At 44.9% G+C, this 19519-nt stretch overlaps 1 protein-coding gene across 1 annotated transcript in view; it reads left to right on the top strand.

The window, feature by feature from the left end:
* The window catches only part of CDR2L (cerebellar degeneration related protein 2 like), a 39970-nt gene extending 23233 nt beyond the window's left edge, over positions 1-16737 (top strand). The window contains exons 4-6 of the mRNA XM_075349632.1: positions 6280-6444; positions 7775-8045; positions 10943-16737. Of these exons, the coding sequence (XP_075205747.1) occupies positions 6280-6444; positions 7775-8045; positions 10943-11524 (1018 nt within the window). The 3' untranslated portion in view covers positions 11525-16737. The remainder of the gene's footprint in view (positions 1-6279; positions 6445-7774; positions 8046-10942) is intronic.
* The last annotated feature ends 2782 nt before the right edge of the window (positions 16738-19519 follow it).

Raw genomic sequence — 19519 nt, forward strand, 5'->3', positions numbered from 1 at the left:
ATGGCCCGCAAGCTTGGTGTTTCTCTGGAGAGAGAGAGTATTAGAAAATTAGTAATCGAAGAAGCTTTTAAACAAAAGGAAGAACTTAAAAAAACTCTCAAGGGACGCTTTGTGTTTCTTAAAATGGATGCCTGCACACGTCACAGAGTGAACTATTTTGCCATCAATGTCCGGTTTGTTTGTGACAAAAATGAAATAATTACCAAAACATTGGCAGTAAAAGACACCAAAGCTCATCACACCGGTGAGTTTCTCCAGGTCTTGGTGGAAAAGGTTCTGCAAGACTATGAACTTAAAAAAGAGCAAGTTCTTTCTGTCGTAACTGACAATGCTTCAAATATGATAAGTGCTATTAAGCTAATGAATGAGAGTAATGATGGTGACCAGCAGCTAGAAGAACATTCTGGGTCCACTGACACAGAAATGTTTGAAATAGAGGAACACAGTATTGTAACTGAGGAGCAAACTGAAGTTGCTTCAGATGAACTGCAACATGATAGTTTAGATAATCTTGTTGAAACTGTGTCAATGCGATCTTTCATTCATCACATGCGCTGTGTTGTGCATACGCTACAGCTGGCTATAAGAGACAGTCTGCAAGAAGGACATGCTGCTGCACTGATTGGCAAGGTGAGAAAATTGGCTACTGTTGCCAGAACCCCTAAAGTTGACTCAATTTTGAAGAGACGTGCTGGAAAAGGGGCAATTATTGATCAAGCCACACGATGGGGCAGTACTTACTTAATGATTCAGCGCTTGGTTGAACTGAAAACCTTTCTTGTAGACATGGCTAATCCTCAACTGACGCTAAATGAAAGTCAGTGGAATCAGGTGACTGAGCTGGAAAAATTGCTAGAGCACCCATTTACAGTGACTAAAAAATTACAAGCAGAGGACTTAACTCCAGGTATTTTCTTAAAGGAGTGGAGGAACCTGATGTTTCGCCTGTCCCAAAGAGGAGGGTTAATTGCAAGTGGCATTGCTACATCAATGAAACGGAGAGAGGAGCTACTATTACAAAATAACATTCTTTTGGCAGCTGTTTATGTAGACCCAATGCATCGGATTCTTCTAGATGATCAACAGCTAAGTAAAGGGAAAGAAGCTCTGTTTGAAATAGCAGTAAGGATGAAAGGGTTGCAGAACAGTCAGGAGGAACAAGAAGAATTTGGTCGTTCTGCCACATCTTAACCCTCATCATCAACTGATGAAGAATTTAATTTAGAAAAATATTTGGATCACAAGGACCGTGCAAAGCGTTCCCGCATAGAAGAAGAGTCATCCCCATCAAGGAACACAGCCAGTACATTTCAGCAGAATTTTTCATGTGCACTAAAAGAGATTGAGAAATTTGATCGTTCATCAAAAATAACAGTGCAACAAGCGATTCCCCTGTATCCTGACATTGTCAGAGATGTTGCCCGAGTGGTCACTGCTTTGCCACCAACCCAAGTTAGTGTAGAGAGGTTGTTCTCTGCTCTCAAAATAATTAGATCAGACTTGAGGGCATCCATGAAGGAGGATCTGACAGAGGCTATACTTTTTCTGAGGACAAATGTATAGATTTCTTATTAACAGCATAACAGTGTTTATTGAAATTTACTTACAGTTTTGAAAAGTTTATAACAGTTATTTGCTATATTCTAATTGTGTTCTAATAAATATAGTGTTTGCTCTAAGTGGTCTGATTATTTATCTGATGGTGAGAAACTGAATAAGCTCCATGTTAATATTTTACAACAGTAAATTTATTGTTACGAAGTGGCCATTTATGAAGGAGTCGGAGTCGGAGCCGGAGTCGGAGTCGGAACCTGATAAAATCCAGGAGTCGGAGTCGGAGTCTGAGTCGCAACTGTGTCTTACCGACTCCACAGCCCTGGTTTTTACATGTACCGCGGCCTGCTCTGTGTGGCCCAATGGTTTGATCTCCTGTCACATTCATTACACATATTAACCCGACGTCTTGTGGGTTCTATTCTGATTCACTGGTTGGTCTATTTTCATACTACCACTATTCCTCTATATATTGTTTTCAATTGTTACAAACACACGGGACTCCATTTTTTCTTTTTCTTTTTCTTTTTATTAAATTGGAAGTTTTTATGACAATTTTAATAGATATGTTTATGATAAGTAAAAGCAGATTTTGCATTGAAATCATGTCACTTGCTATTCAATGAATGTATGGAATTCCCGCCGATTTTTTTCTTTTCTTGCTGAAGTGGGCGTATTAATGACGTCACACCGGAAGGTATATAGTTTTCGGCTCATTCTTTGACTGCTGATTTTGATGTTGCTTGTGCCTGTATTGTCCTGAGGAAGGGAGCGGACGCTCCTGAAACGCGTAGACCTGAACATGGAATAAAGTCACGTTAAATTCATCTCCTGCATTAGTGGTCTTTGGCGCGGTGTTCAAACATCCATCTCCTTACCTAAAATTGCTTACTACAGGGATGACTGCTGCCGTTGACCGAGTATATATGCCTGCACAGTGGTTGTGACTTTCACAACTATACTTGGTGAGTAACCTCCGTGAATCATACCCTATTTGTTTGTGGGGTAAGACCCTATTGCGCTCTCTATCCACAGTGTTTTCACGCCCAAAGAAAGCAGCCGGAGGAACCGCTACCAAGGCGGCTTCCTCATGACTTTCGGCCTCCTCTCTCCGCATCCTCGGTCGGTGGCAGGCTCTCCCGCTTTGGCGACATTTGGCTGCCACAGGTCAAAGACCGTTGGGTGAGAGACATTCTGTCTCACGGGTACAGGATAGAGTTCAGTTCTCGTCCTCCAACTCGATTCTTCAGAACTTCTCCGCCTCCCGACCGAGCCGATGCTCTTCTGCAGGCGGTGTGCTCTTTAAAGGCAGAAGGAGTGGTGATCCCTGTTCCTCTTCAGGAGCAAGGTCACGGTTTTTACTCCAATTTGTTTGTGGTGCCAAAAAAGGACGGGTCTTTCCGTCCTGTTCTGGACCTAAAACTGCTCAACAAGCATGTGAAAACCAGGCGGTTCCGGATGGAATCCCTCCGCTCCGTCATCGCCTCAATGTCTCAAGGAGATTTCCTAGCATCAATAGACATCAAAGATGCTTATCTCCACGTGCCGATTGCTCCAGAGCACCAGCGTTTTCTACGCTTCGTTATAGGACACGAACACCTTCAGTTCGTAGCCCTGCCTTTCGGTCTGGCGACAGCCCCAAGGGTCTTCACCAAGGTCATGGCAGCAGTAGTAGCAGTCCTGCACTCTCAGGGTCACTCTGTGATCCCTTACTTGGACGATCTACTTGTCAAGGCACCCTCTCAAGAGGCATGCCAACACAGCCTGAACGTTGCGCTGGAGACTCTCCAGAGTTTCGGGTGGATCATCAACTTTTCAAAGTCAAATCTGACCCCGACCCAATCGATAACATACCTTGGCATGGAGTTTCATACTCTCTCAGCGATAGTGATGCTTCCGCTGGACAAACAGCGTTCACTACAGACAGGGGTGCAATCTCTCCTTCAAGGCCAGTCGCACCCCTTGAGACGCCTCATGCACTTCTTGGGGAAGATGGTAGCAGCAATGGAGGCAGTCCCTTTCGCGCAGTTTCATCTGCGTCCACTACAATGGGACATTCTCCGCCAATGGGACGGGAAGTCGACGTCCCTAGACAGGAACGTCTCCCTTTCTCAGGCGGCCAAGGATTCTCTTCAGTGGTGGCTTCTTCCCACCTCATTGTCAATAGGAAAGTCTTTCCTACCCCCATCCTGGGCGGTGGTCACGACAGACGCGAGTCTATCAGGGTGGGGAGCAGTTTTTCTCCACCACAGGGCTCAAGGTACGTGGACTCAGCAAGAGTCCACCCTTCAGATCAATGTTCTGGAAATCAGAGCAGTGTATCTTGCCCTACAAGCCTTCCAGCAGTGGCTGGAAGGCAAGCAGATCCGAATTCAGTCGGACAACTCCACAGCGGTGGCATACATCAACCACCAAGGAGGGACACGCAGTCGGCAAGCCTTCCAGGAAGTCCGGCGGATTCTGACGTGGGTGGAAGACACGGCATCCACCATATCCGCAGTTCACATCCCGGGCGTAGAAAACTGGGAAGCAGACTTCCTCAGTCGCCAGGGTATGGACGCAGGGGAATGGTCCCTTCACCCGGACGTGTTTCAGGAAATTTGTCGCCGCTTGGGGATGCCGGACGTCGACCTAATGGCGTCCCGGCACAACAACAAGGTCCCGGCCTTCATGGCACGGTCTCACGATCTCAGAGCTCTGGCGGCGGACGCCTTAGTTCAAGATTGGTCGCAGTTCCGGCTGCCTTATGTGTTCCCACCCCTGGCGCTGTTGCCCAGAGTGCTACGCAAGATCAGGTCCGACTGCCGCCGCGCCATCCTCGTCGCTCCAGACTGGCCAAGGAGGTCGTGGTACCCGGATCTGTGGCATCTCACGGTAGGACAACCGTGGGCACTACCAGACCGGCCAGACTTGCTGTCTCAAGGGCCGTTTTTCCATCAGAATTCTGCGGCCCTGAGCCCGACTGTGTGGCCATTGAGTCCTGGATCCTAGCGTCTTCAGGATTATCTCAAGAGGTCATTGCCACCATGAGACAGGCTAGGAAACTAACCTCCACCAAGATCTACCACAGGACGTGGAAGATATTCTTAGCTTGGTGCTCTGCTCAGGAAGTTTCTCCCTGGCCATTTGCATTGCCTACTTTTCTTTCCTTCCTGCAATCCGGGTTGGAAAAAGGTCTGTCGCTCGGTTCCCTTAAGGGACAAGTCTCTGCGCTATCTGTATTTTTTCAGAAGCGCCTAGCACGACTTCCTCAGGTACGCACGTTCCTGCAAGGGGTTTGTCATATCGTCCCTCCTTACAAGCGGCCGTTAGAGCCCTGGGATCTGAACAGGGTTCTCATTGCTCTCCAGAAGCCGCCTTTCGAGCCTATGAGGGATGTTTCCCTGTCTCGCCTTTCACAGAAAGTGGCCTTCCTAGTAGCGGTCACGTCTCTTCGGAGAGTGTCCGAGCTAGCAGCGCTGTCATGCAAATCTCCCTTCCTGGTGTTTCACCAGGACAAGGTGGTTCTGCGCCCGATTCCGGAGTTTCTCCCTAAGGTGGTATCCCCCTTTCATCTCAATCAGGATATCTCCTTACCTTCTTTGTGTCCTCATCCAGTTCATCAATGTGAAAAGGATTTGCATTTGTTGGATCTGGTGAGAGCACTCAGAATCTACATTTCCCGCACGGCACCTCTGCGCCGCTCGGATGCACTCTTTGTCCTTGTCGCCGGTCAGCGTAAAGGGTCGCAAGCTTCCAAATCCACCCTGGCTCGGTGGATCAAGGAACCAATTCTTGAAGCCTACCGTTCTGCGGGGCTTCCGGTTCCCTCAGGGCTGAAGGCCCATTCTACCAGAGCCGTGGGTGCGTCCTGGGCATTACGGCACCAGGCTACGGCTCAGCAGGTGTGCCAGGCGGCTACCTGGTCGAGTCTGCACACTTTTACCAAGCATTATCAGGTGCATACCTATGCTTCGGCGGACGCCAGCCTAGTTAGACAAGTCCTTCAGGCGGCGATTGCCCACCTGTAGAAAAGGGCCGTTTTTACGGCCCTATCACGAGGTATTATTTTACCCACCCAGGGATTGCTTTTGGACATCCCAATTGTCTGGGTCTCCCAATAGAGCGACAAAGAAGAAGGGAATTTTGTTTACTTACCGTAAATTCCTTTTCTTCTAGCTCTAATTGGGAGACCCAGCACCCGCCCCTGTTTTTTTGTATACACATGTTGTTCATGTTGAATGGTTTCAGTTCTCCGATTTTCCTTCGGATTGAATTTGCTTAAACCAGTTTATTGGCTTTCCTCCTTCTTGCTTTTGCACTAAAACTGAGGAGCCCGTGATCCCACGGGGGGTGTATAGGCAGAAGGGGAGGGGCCTTACACTTTTAAGTGTAATACTTTGTGTGGCCTCCGGAGGCAGTAGCTATACACCCAATTGTCTGGGTCTCCCAATTAGAGCTAGAAGAAAAGGAATTTACGGTAAGTAAACAAAATTCCCTTCTTTCCTGACACAAATCAGCTCCATTGTATGCATATACATGGTACTGCAATCTGCACCTCCTGAACAGTGCCATGATTTCTGCCACTGATCTTGGAGTAAATTCAGACTGGTGTGAACATACCCTTCTGTTCAGGAACCCTGCCTGACTAACCACTGATAAGGTGTTCCATGAAAAGTTATTACATGGGGAAGGTGAATATTCCCATTTAATATAGACATGATTCTGAATATTTTGTATTTCCAGTTTGACGGATACTATAGACGGTCTACAGAGGCAGGTAGAAGATCTGCAGAGACAGATTGAGGAATTGCAAGGTCTGGAAAAAGTGCGAATGAGAAGGGAAAAGAGAGAAAGACGTCGCACCATCCACACCTTTCCCTGCGTACGTGAACTGTGCTCCAACAGCTGGTGAGTACTAAGCAGTGACTGCAGGATTATTGGGAATTACTTTAGTTTTTTTCTTTAAACTGCATCAGAAGGATTTTCTAAAACCAGAAAACCTCTTTAAAGATCCAATTAGAGATGTAGCATTAAAAGTGCGCAAGAAAGACAGATAGGGGCCGTTCATTAAAGGGATCGTCTGAAGGCAAAGTAATATTCATTCTAAATCTTTTTTTTTTTTTTTTTTTGTGCCATGATCAAAACCATTTTTTAATACACTTGCATTAAAAATTCACTAGCTATTTTTTTTTTTTTTTACACTACTTCATCTCAGAGCATGCTGATAGTCAAACAAAATATGATCAATAGGCAGAGACTGCTGTGCCTCTGCCCCATTCCTCAAACAAAGCGTCATCAGTGATGCTCATTACAAGGACTGAGCTATTCCATGTACAATGAATACAATAACAGCGTGCTCTATTCCTGGCTCAGATGAGCAGGCAACAGAGTGGTGTGAATACCCAGCGTGCAGACGCCAGTGACATCACCTGAGTGCCATCCGATTTTTATGGATTGACAGAATGGAGAAGATAAAGATTTTTTTTTTCTTCTGTAAACTGAACATACGAGAAAATCGGATCACACTCTGATTTAACTCTAGTAGCATAGTTGGACCGATTTTTCTCGGGTGAGAAAAAAAAAATCTGTCGTCTGCACCTAACCATATGGTGTGTTACACCAGAATTCTGGCATAATCATCATAATGAATTGCCATCTGTAAAATGTAATCCAAGGTATAAGTGTCACAGACGTGTAAGACTCCTGTAAGGGGCACATGTGATCCCTGGTGAGGTCATGGTTGTCCTCGCACAGCCAAGTGTATGCAGGAAGGAAACAGTTTCTTAACAATGACTGCTGCATAACAGCATTGGGTATAGGAAAAAGGGGCCCTTATGCTGACACATTTTAAATTTAATATGCATGAACAGAAACATATTTATGGATCCGTTTAAACAGTGGAGGCCAATGTTTGGTTCTTTTTAGGGCCTTCGTCGAGGCTTATATTGTACAGGTAGCGTGCACTTCAGCTGATGTCTCCTGAGAGGGCCGAAACGTTGGCCTCCAGTGTATATATGAATACCAAAGCTGAAATAAAGTTGAATGCTGTGGTTAGATATTTCACATATATGGGGTTTTATATCATACTATGTAGCAAAAGAAATCCACTATGTGCTGACCATACTGCTATCACAGTTTAGATTTCAATTCAGTTTGGTCAATTGCAAAATGTATGAATATGAGAAGGACATTGGTAAAATCATGGTTAGTGTTGACCATGACGAATGCTTGTATGCAGGTACGATGATGCTTTCAGCAAACATGCTTCTTGCTTGGACCTATCTCAAAAGCCATTACAGATGGAAAATCAGCGTTTGCAGATGGCTGTTAATGCCTTGAGAGCGCAGGTAGCAGAGGAACGGCAGCGGAAGGAGCGGGCAGAACAAGAGTACCAGGCTGTCATCCAGGAGTACGCTGAGCTGGAGCAAAGAGCTTGTGAGATGGAGAACTGTAAGATGCGCATAAAAGAGCTGGAGAATGAACTGCAGGAATTACAGCAAATGAAGCAAGTGAGTCCATTCTGGAAAATGCATCCTATTCATCTAAAAGCAGGGGCTACATGTCTAGGGCCTCATTCACACAGCAGTATTTTTGCATTGGTGTTTGTGGTGCTTAAACCAGGAGTGGATCTGACAAAGAAAAACTATAATTGCAAGATTGACATCTGTTCTATGCTCTGGAGACACTTCTGGTTTTGGAATAGAAACAATGATGTGTGAATGAAGCCTAATTGTCTCTTCAAGGGAGGAAATGGACAAACTCCAATGCCACCTATTGGAGGTAGCAATCCTAAGAGTTAAAAGTGGCCTTTTAGCGAGCCTTGTCATATGACTTAAAGGGAACTTGTCACCACTTTTTTGGCGTATAAGGCTGCTTTCACACTGTCTTTTTAACATGCGTCCTGAATGTTTTTTTGCTGCAAAAGCGGATCCTGCTTTTACAGCAAAAAACGCATGCAAACGCATGTGTTCTTTTACAGGATCCTGTCACTGGATGTTTAGGGGCAGGCATTGGAGTCATGTGATCGGGAGTGAGGGGAACTAAACGTGCCAGACTGGGAGCCGGCATCTGACAGCTGTGAGGCTCGTAACCAAGGTAAACATCGGGTATACTTGCTTGGATACCCGATATTTACTTTGGTTACGAGCTTCTGCAGCTGCTAAGAGCCGGGCTCCCTGCACACGTAACCAACGTAAACGTCGGGTAACTAAGATAAGTGGTTACCCGATATTTACCTTGATAACGAGTGTCCGCAGCTCTCAGGTGGGGGAAAGGGAGGGGGAGAGACAGAGAGAGGGAGGAGAGAGACAGAGAGGGAGGAGAGAGAGACTGATCACGGAGGCTGGCTTCTGGGCATGCTCAGTAGAGCAAGCAGGATCCTGCCTATCAGCACGCCAGCGTTCACATGCGTTTGCGTGCTGTTTAGTCAGGATCCAGCAATTTGCAGTATTTGGACGCAGCTCAAAAACGCTACAAGTAGCGTTTTTGAACGATGCTAAAAAACTGCAAGTCGCTGGATCCTCACTATAACGCACGCAAACGCAGGTGAATGCATGTTAACGCGAGTCCATTGCAAATGCATTGAAATGAAAACGCATTTGCACTGGATCCGTTTTTGCGTTAAAAAAACGTTCATGACGCATGTTAAAAAAAACGTAGTGTGAAAGCAGCCTAAGCTGTGGCCACCACCACCGGGCTCTTATACACAGCATTCTAACATACTGTATATAAGAGCCCAGGCCGCTGTTAGCACATAACAATTTATAATACTTACCTAACGGTAGTGTGGTTGGCCATATGGGCATCTCCGTTGTCCGGTGCTGGCGCCGCCATGGCCATCTTTGTTCTCCTTCTCTAGCCGCGGTGCATGACGCGTCCGACGTCCTACACACTCGCCGGCATTCAGGTCCTGAGCAGGGCAGATCAAAGTATTGTAGTGCGCCTGCACAGGATCGGCGAGTGTGTATGACCTAGACGCGTCTTGCACATAGGCTTCAGAGAGAGGACGAAGATGGCCAAAAGAGGAGGCGCCCATATGGCCAACCGAACGACCGTTAGGTAAGTATTATAAAGTGATTTTTATGTTCTACACAGCGGCCAGTGCTCTTATATGTTAGAATGCTGTATATAAGAGCCCACTGGTGGTGGCCGCAGCGTATAGGCCGAAAAACTGGTGACAGGTTCCCTTTTAAGATCTATGCCAGATCAGAACCTCAATTTGTAGACACTGTGTTTCAGGATGGTTGTCCCTCATCAGTGATCTGATCTGGCTGTATGAAAGGCTAAGACTGGGTCTAAAGGGGAAGTTATTCTCCTTGCTGAGATTGACACCCCATTCCAGTATGCCAGTGGTGAGGAGACTTTAAGCCACAATGCTCCTCTGGGAAAGATCCAAATTGTCTCTTCAATGAGGAAATAGACGAAACACTGTGTCTGCAAATTGAGGTTCTGATCTGGCATAAGTCCTAATTTATATGACAAGGCTCGTTAAAGGGTCACTTTTCACTTTTAGGATTGCTACCTCCAATAGTTTGCACTAAAGTTCATCTACTTCCTCACTGAAGAGATATTTGTATATTTCCCATAGAAGCATTGCGGCTTAAAGTCTCCTCACCACTGACATGCTGGAACTGTGTGTCAGTCTCCGCAAGGAGAATAGCTTCCTCTTTAGCATAAAGCCTAAGGCACAGTAATATTAGGTTACTGTAACTGTAATGCAGCCTTGAGGGTGATCTTGTGGCTGTCACAAAAGCAATCCAACATGGTTGGATTTTTTGCATGCTTTAGATCAGTGTTTCTCAACTCCATTCCTCAAGAACCACCAACAGATCAGATTTTCAGGTTTTCCTCAATATTAGACAGGGAATAATTCCATCACCTGTGCAACATGGAGGAAATCCTGAAAACTTGATTGAGGAAACCCTAAAAACATGATCTGTTGGTGGGTCCTGAGGACTGGAGTTGAGAAACACTGGTCTAGATAGAACAATATCTGTATAATAGGGTAACATACTATCAAATACGTTGGTTAAATTCTGCTGTACTGTTTAACAAGCGGACACAGAAAATAAGCTCGTGTCGACGAGTCCTAATAACACATAAAACGTTGTCAAAAGTGTCCATATGCTTGTTATTTATTCTAAACTCCATTTTATTTGCTATGCAATTACGAGGAAATTGCATGTGATGAATGTCTCTAGTGTAGGCCTATAGACAAGAGCTGTAATTGTGGATGCAGGAAGACAATTACACAAAGACAAAGAGCAATCATGTTTTCAAAGAGGCCTTTGTATCTAAAGCCTGTGAATAAATTCACACAAACAATGGCCGTAGCCTAGAATAAATGATGACAAGATGAATGCTCAGTCCTCCTTTCATAGCATATCTCATCCCTATGTTCACACAGGTGAAGCGTTACCTCCTAAGTCGGGGAGATAGCCTATCGCAGGCATTGCTAGAGCCCCTTAACAAGACCCCAGAGACGGATGACCCAGAGCCAATAGAGGGGGACGAAGTTTTGGGCAAGAATCCAGCATCTCCGAACTCAGCTGTCAGGAAAAGCTGCAGCGACACAGCACTGAGCGATATCGTAGGGAGAGATGCCGCCAGCCGGCATGAAGGCAATTATACCCTGCATGCCAACAATACGAGGCGCCGTGGCATGTCTATTCTGCGAGAAGTGGATGAGCAATATCACGCACTGCTGGAACGTTACGAGGAGCTGTTAGCCAAATGCAGGAAACACGAGGACAATCTCTGCCACGCTGGGGTGCAGACTTCTCGTCCGGTGTCAAGAGACAATTCCAGCAGAGACCTCCCTGCAGAAGAAGTAGAGCCCGAGAGAGCACTAACTCTGCAGCTGGAGGCGGCCGACCGTCGGCTGGAGCAGAGTCAACCAGAGTACAAGGCTTTGTTTAAAGAGATATTTAATCGCATCCAGCGAACCAAGCAAGATGTTAGTGCCGGAAAGGGACCTGGTGGCAAGTGAGACCCATTTCGACCAAATTTACACTAATCCCCCCCCTGCACTCTGATGTCCTCCCAACAGTTGCTTGTGGAGTACTTTTCTCACTGCCTATAGCAGACCCATAGACCTTGGCACATTCCTTTCTGAATACTTATGTGTGGTGCCAGTTTTCTGAATAAGCTTTGCTATGCACAGCCAATGCATTATTAATGTAGACATGTATGATGCTATTACTATAGCAAAGCTATATAGAAAATAAAAGCGTAAAATCACTAGCTCAGGTTCTCTTTAGACCTGACCCATGGGTAATGGTCACAGGTCTGACCTTTACCCACCTTAGACCCCAATTGGCTGGTACATAATGTACATCATTACCTATAACAGACTAATCGACATGCATTAGTTCACTTTATATAGGGACAACACTAAAGGCCACATCTCACTAAGCAACATTGCTAGCAACATCGCTGCTGAGGCACAACTTGCTAGCCATGTTGCTGTGTGTGACATCCAGCAACAACCTGGCCCCTGCTGTGAGGTCGTTGGTTGTTGCTGAATGTCCTGGGCCATTTTTTAGTTGTTGCTCTCCCGCTGTGAAGCACACATCGCTGTGTGTGACAGCGACAGAGCAACAACTAAATGTGCAGGCAGCAGAAGCCGGCTTCTGCGGAGGCTGGTAACCAATGTAAATATCGGGTAACCAAGAAGCCCTTTCCTTGGTTACCCAATATTTACCTTCGTTACCAGCATCCACCGCTCTCAGCTGTCAGTGCCGGCTCCTTGTTCCCTGCACACGTAGCTGGAGTACACATCGGGTAATTAACCCCATGTGTACTGTAGCTAGGAGTGCAGGGAGCCAGCGCTAAGCGGTGTGCGCTGGTAACCAAGGTAAATATCGGGTTGGTTACCCGATATTTACCTTAGTTACCAAGCGCAACATCGCTTCCACACGTCGCTGCTGGCTGGTCACTGGTTGCTGGTGAGATCTGCCTGTGTGACAGCTCACCAGCAACCCGTGTAGCGACGCTCCAGCGATCCCTGCCAGGTCAGGTTGCTGGTGGGATCGCTAGAGCATCACTTAGTGTGACGGTACCTTAAGGCCTGGGCTGCACTACTGATTGATTTTTACTAGCGTCATCAGCAATAGTCCAATGCAATACACTGAGCTGTATGCAATTGGGTGGACTGTAGCTGCCACTTAATAGTTAATCAATCAGTATCGTTACAAAAAGTCGCAGTGTCACCCAGGCCTAACTGCTTATGATGTAGCTACAGGTAGTATATAACACTAGAGATATAAACAGTCACTGTTGGCCTATTTATTGCGGATTGGTATTAACATTGCAGGTATATACAGCACGCCTGTTCTGTGGCGCATATTCGGTATCGGAAGGTTTTCGGATAAGTCGCTTGCAGAGTTGATCCTCAGTGTTTTAAGGCTCTGCAGAGTCCGTCTCTGCACTTTGCTGCTAAATGTATTATCCTTTGTGCGTATGTGCATAGAAAACTTTTATTATTGCAACTACAAAAAAAAAGCAGTGACAGGGACAAAATCTTTGCCGTTCACACCTTTCAAGCGTGATCTATCCAATATGACAGATTTTAGGCCTGGCCCTGTCTCTTTTCATTCACAGTGTCCTTGGACCTGTCACTGTGACACATTGCTGAGCACACTACCAGAAATATGAACACTAACATCATACAATCACTCGATTAAAGCCATGCTCCCAGCACCCAAGCAGTAAAAAGATGCCATAGAGGTGCTGCGGAGGCCTAGACATGTATGCAATAAGATGGCAATTTATTAAGCTTCAACAGAATTGCTTCTGCTCTGAACATGCCACCCTAACACCAGTGGACCTTTAAATACAGCATATATTGCACCAGCCATGGACTCATTCAATACAGCTCAGAAGCTGCTGGTTTATAAAAAAGAATAACTCTATTAGTGAATTGTGCATTTTCCTATTCAGGATCCTGATGTCTCGGCCACAGAGAGGTTAATTACAAAGAGCGTCTTTTGCTCTGGAGGACCTGTCCAGGCCATACACAGACAGCCTATTGATTTGGATGGGTTCTGTGTAATGTTCTGCTTTTCCCTGTGGGGGTGCTGCAGGAAAACAGAACACTTATTGCCAGGTTCTTCCTAACATTGCAGCTGATGATACCGGTGAGTGGCCATTTTTTGATTAGCCGATTATCATATGACCATAATAACATAGATTTTATGGATTATCTTAAGACTGAGAATATGATATTCCCATTTCACCACACAATAAGAAATACGTTGTGCACTTTGCATTGGCAGCAAATTGCTTGAAAAATCCAAAATTTGTCTGGTTTTTTTTTTTTTATTTATTTTATTTTGTTTTTGTTTTTTTTTTTTAAGTACAGTACAGACCAAAAGTTTGGACACACCTTCTCATTCAAAGAGTTTTCTTTATTTTCATGACTCTGAAAATTGTATATTCACATTGAAGGCATCAAAACTAAGTATTTCATTCCACATGTTTTAAATCATGTGTGAAACAACTGAAAATATGTGTTATATTCTAGGTTCTTCAAAGTAGCCACCTTTTGCTTTGATTACTGCTTTGCACACTCTTGGCAGTCTCTTGATGAGCTTCAAGAGGTAGTCACCGGAAATGGTTTTCCAACAGTCTTGAAGGAGTTCCCAGAGATGCTTAGCACTTGTTGGCCCTTTTGCCTTCACTCTGCGGTCCAGCTCACCCCAAAACATCTTGATTGGGTTCAGGTCTGGTGACTGTGGAGACCAAGTTATCTGGTGTAGCACCCCATCACTCTCCTTCTTAAGGCCCTGTCACACACAAAGATAAATGTTTGGCAGATCTGTGGTAGCAGTGAAATCATGGACATATTGTTCCATTTGTACACAGCCACAAACCTGGCACTGATTGTCCACAATTTCACTGCAACCACAGATCTGCCGCAGATTTATCTCTGTGTGTGACAGGGCCTTTAGTCAAATATCCCTTACACAGCCTGGAGGTGTGTTTGGGGTCATTGTCCTGTTGAAAAATAAATGATGGTCCAACTAAACGCAAACCGGATGGAATAGCACGCCGCTGCAAGATGCTGTGGTAGCCATGCTGGTTCTGTATGCCTTCAGTTTTGAATAAATCCCCAACAGTGTCACCAGCAAAGCACCCTACACCATCACACCTCCTCCTCCATGCTTCACAGTGGGAACCAGCCATGTAGAGTCCATCCGTTCACCTTTTCTACAAAGACACGGTGGTTGGATCCAAAGATCTCAATTTTGTACTCATCAGACCAAAGCACAGATTTCCACTGGTCAAATGTCCATTCCTTGTGTTCTTTAGCCTAAACAAGTCTCTTCTGCTTGTTGCCTGTCCTTAGCAGTGGTTTCCTAGCAGCTATTTTACCATGAAGGCCTGCTGCACAAAGTCTCCTCTTACCAGTTCTAGAGATGAGACAGTGTGTCCAAACCTTTGGTCTGTACTGTACATACTAGAGTGATCCATATGACCAAGGTCACACATAGCAATGTGAATAATTTAATTTATATTTATGTAACATGTAAATGCTGCAGTGTGCCTCTAAGTTGTCAAACCTTACCCCTTTTCTGCTTTAAAGGGAATGTGTTGTCAGAAATGACACTGTTTTTGTCTTATATGCGGGTGGTTGTTTTATATTTTTGCTTTTTTTTTGCAATGTACCCCCTCATATTTATTGAAAAAAAATTGTAATCTTGCAATTTTCACACTGGCCATTTTGGGCCTTTTTAGACTGAAATTCCTATTCATTCAGGGAGAGTTTTCAGCAAGCTCCTTATCATCAGAGGTAGGATTACAATGACTGGTAACACCTGATAACACAACACCTGATAACACAGGATTCACACATGTTCCTGTTCCCATCCCTTATCAATGACCTTTGCCTACACTTATTAGACACTTCCTTACAAAATATAGGAGCAGTGTTGTTGCCTAAACTGGAAAACTATTTTAAACAGGTCATTTTCTGATGAGACATGCCCTTTGTCATAGACAGGTTGATGTAATGTTTTGGGGTTTTTTTAAATGCCTACAAGCATCACAAAAAGCCTGCAAAAAAAATGGTAGGAGTAAATGACATGGAGTATATGTGACTCCACCTTTGCAAAATGATGCAACACTTTGCAAACTCTCCCCCCCCCTCAGACATCCCTAACTATTTGTGGTTACCGAATGGAGTGAAAGGGGTTAAAAATTGCAATGCTGTACAATAATAATGAATACTAAATCTTTGATATGTGACTTTAATCAATGCGTTTCGGACTAAGCTTCTTCATCAGGATCATCACATTTACAATATGATGATCCTGATGGAGTATTACTCCGAAATGCAGCGAATAAAGTCACATATTGAACATCCAGTATTTATCTCTATTCTTTTTAACCCCTCCCATGCCATTGTGCTACACCAAAGTATCCTCGATACTGGGGCTGCAGCAACTGTATATCCAAGGCTTGTTTCAATGGTTGTGTCTGACACAACCCTCCCAGGTGAGCAAAACCATATAGTTTCACCTTGTGTCTCAGATCAGACCCTATTGCGCTTGTTCTCTTCCCAGTCAGTATTTTGTGGTTACAGCAGAATTGTTCAAACAGACTACAAACAAACTTCTTGAACTGATACCAGAGTCCTATACCCCTTCATCTGTCCACAAGATGTTGTGGATAGAGTGCCTTTTACGGCTGTTTGTACTCTGTTACCATGGAGACATATGGGCCTTATTAGGAGTTATAGACACAACGTGATGGGATGCTTAATCGAGACAGTTACTGAAGAAAATAAAAAACTCGCTATGATTTAAAAAAACAAAAACAAAAAAAAAAAACAGGTTTTTGCTCACAATCTGTTAATAATATGATTTACTACTAGAATAGCATATTTTGCTATTAAAGTAAGCAACTGTAGGGGTCAAAATGCACCAAAACAGAAATAATGGTAATTGCAGACACTGTGTTTGCTGCATTTGTCGGAAACAGTCCACCGGGATGATTAGTGGCTGCATCAGCATCGCAATGAGCGGCGTTTCAGGGGCACACACTGTCTGCAATCTTCCTTATTGCCAATGACACCCATCAACTTTGAGGAAATCTGCGTGTGATGGACTACACTGGATCAAAGGTGGTTTATAGTCAGCGTCGGACTGGCTACCGGAGGAATCTCCAGTAATGCCAGGCCTGGATTCAGGTACCTGCATTGCACTCCGGAGCTCTCACCTGAGCTCCGGCGTGCAGCCTAGACTGTACCGCGAGCGCCGAGTGATTGATTTCCCGGCAATTGCGGTTCAGTTCATGTCAGCTGCAGACATGCCGGGCTGAACTCCGGAGCTCCCACCTGAACTCCGGAGCTCCCACCTGAACTCCGGAGCTCCCACCTGAACTCCGGAGCTCCCACCTGAACTCCGGAGCTCCCACCTGAACTCCGGAGATCACCCCGGCCTGTCTGCAGCTGTCACGAACTGACCCGCAGTTGCTGGGAAATCAATCACTCGGCGCTCGCGTTATAGTCCCGGCTTCACGCTTGAGCTCAGGTGAGAGCTCCGGAGTGCAATGCAGGTATCTGAATCCAGGCCTGGCATTACTGGAGATTCCTCCGGTAGCCAGTCCAACACTGTTTCTAGTTACCTTATTTAAAGAGATCCCAGAATAGAAGACGACTTCTGGGTGTCTGCCTGCAGAAAGCGTATACACCCCAAAATGCAAGACAGAGCACACGTTGACTCAGTCTACTCCATTATAGTCAATGGCCATGTCGGCGCATGCGTCCGAAACACGTTTTGCTGGGGGAGGTTTGAAGGGAAACCCCGACGGGACCATTGAACATGGGTAAAAACGCAATGTGAAAGCAGCCTTAGTGGGGAATGATCTTCAGCTGAGATATTACTGTTTGATGCCCCCAAGAGTATGGAGAACCGCTATGTCACCCACATGTTGAAGGTTTGTTTGCCCAAATTCCAGGGAGGGCTAAAGCATTAGTCATGATGGAACCTCATTGACTTCCAAACTCATAAGCTCCAGTTTTCTTTGGAGTGCCCTTTTTAATAGGTAGGGCCAAGAAGAGAGACTTCAAGTCACCTAGCTAATCTGAGGGTAACAATAACAATATTACGTGGCAAATCTAACCTATCCCACCCTACCTCGTGATAAGAAACTTGTGGGAACATTCTGCAAGCCCCATTCTCACTATGTATCTATGCATGTAAGGTCTTTGGGCATAAGAACGTGACCCAGAAGTTCACCTCACACTGGGGCTGAAGTTGGTAGATGTATCCAGGAGTATTACCAATGTGTTCGGCATCTTTGCACCCCTGATGGAGGATATTATGCAGCCATCGAAAATATTATTAATTATTGCTGTCTTAGTCCAACTTTTTTCATAAATTGTTGTCCAAGCTTGAATATTATTTATTCTGTAATGTATAGGTAAGATTTAGTTCATATATTGTCACTTTATATATTGTCACATATATTCTACAAGGTACGGAAAGTCCATCTGACCATTGGCATCGGTAGCTTTTATGAGTGATGCTCAGGTATTGGATGCTCTTCTGCTAAGGATGGCATGTGAAGACTTACATCTATATACGTGCAAAATTCTCAGGTTCGGGCAACAGTCAGTATTAAGTGTGCCCTTACTGTAATGATCTGGAATGACCTCGACATCTCAGTATTAGCCTCAAACAGGCCATCTCTGTATACGATGGCCATAAAAATGGGAACTTTAATTTACTCTTCTACGTAAAAATTGCTTTATTCTTAAGGTAATAAATATACTAGAATGTAACAAATAATTGTGTCTGTGTAATTCTTATATATAAGTAATAACCATTAGACATAGATGTTCCTTCAAGATTGGATATGGTCATTGACATCAGTTTTAGCTATGCTTTCTTACATGCATTGCCTCTGAAAATGCCAGGAACCTAGTGCAAAGAGGCTCAGGTGTTAACAGAATTCACAGCCCCTGTGTTTTTGGGATATCTGGGGGTCCAACAGCTTCCACTGTGAATGATGTATCAAAAGAAGATTCCACGTGGAGGAATCATCTTTCCTACAAGGATATCGGACATAAAATGGTTAAAGCGATGGGTGCACAAGTGTACAATATTTGAAGGTCCTGCTATCTCAAGATTTTGGATTTAGCTCTGAGGCAAACATTCTTCACATCTAACTGCATTGAACAATGCATTTTTCCAGTTAAAATTCTAAAAGGGAACCTGTCAGGTGCAATATGCACCCAGAACCACGAGCAGTTCTGAGTGTATCTCTCTAATCCCTGCCCAACCATCCCTGTATACACTAGCATAGATAAAGAGATCTATAGAAAAAGGATTTCTAAAGATCTTTTATCGTATGCTAATGAGGCCATGGACTAGTCCCAAGGGCGTTATTACCCCCAACTAATCTGCCCTCTTAGCATGTTAGCACGCACACAGGGGTGTGCTAACATGCTTTTCAATGCGCATTGTCCAGCGTCATCAGCGTTGACCTTTGGCCGTTGTGACCACTTCAGATGCCAGGTTTAGGGTCAGAAGTTCCGGTCATGCGCACTAGACCTCTCTGAAGCTGGGATGTGTATACCCGCCTTCATAGTGCTGGGACTTCTGATATTGTGCACTGACCCTAAACCCGACTCCTGCAGACGTGATAATGAACACAGATATGTGTGTCATTGCTGATGACGCTGGGCAATGGACATTAAATAGCAGGTTAGCACGCCCCCGTGGGTATACTAACATGGTAAGAGGACGGACTAGTCAGGTGAAATAAAGCCCTTGTGACTAGTCCCTGCGCTCATTAGCATATCATAAAGGATCTCTTTAGAAATACTTTTCTAAAGATCTCTTTATGCATGCTAGTAGATAACACAGGCAGGTATTAGAAATTCGCAACCCAGAACTGCTCATGGTTATGGCTGCACATTGCAGCGGACAGGTTCCCTTTTAAAGGGTTATTCCCGCCTGTATCGGATATAATTTAT

Source organism: Anomaloglossus baeobatrachus, chromosome 5, assembly GCF_048569485.1.
Source record: "Anomaloglossus baeobatrachus isolate aAnoBae1 chromosome 5, aAnoBae1.hap1, whole genome shotgun sequence".
Lineage (NCBI taxonomy): Eukaryota > Metazoa > Chordata > Amphibia > Anura > Aromobatidae > Anomaloglossus > Anomaloglossus baeobatrachus.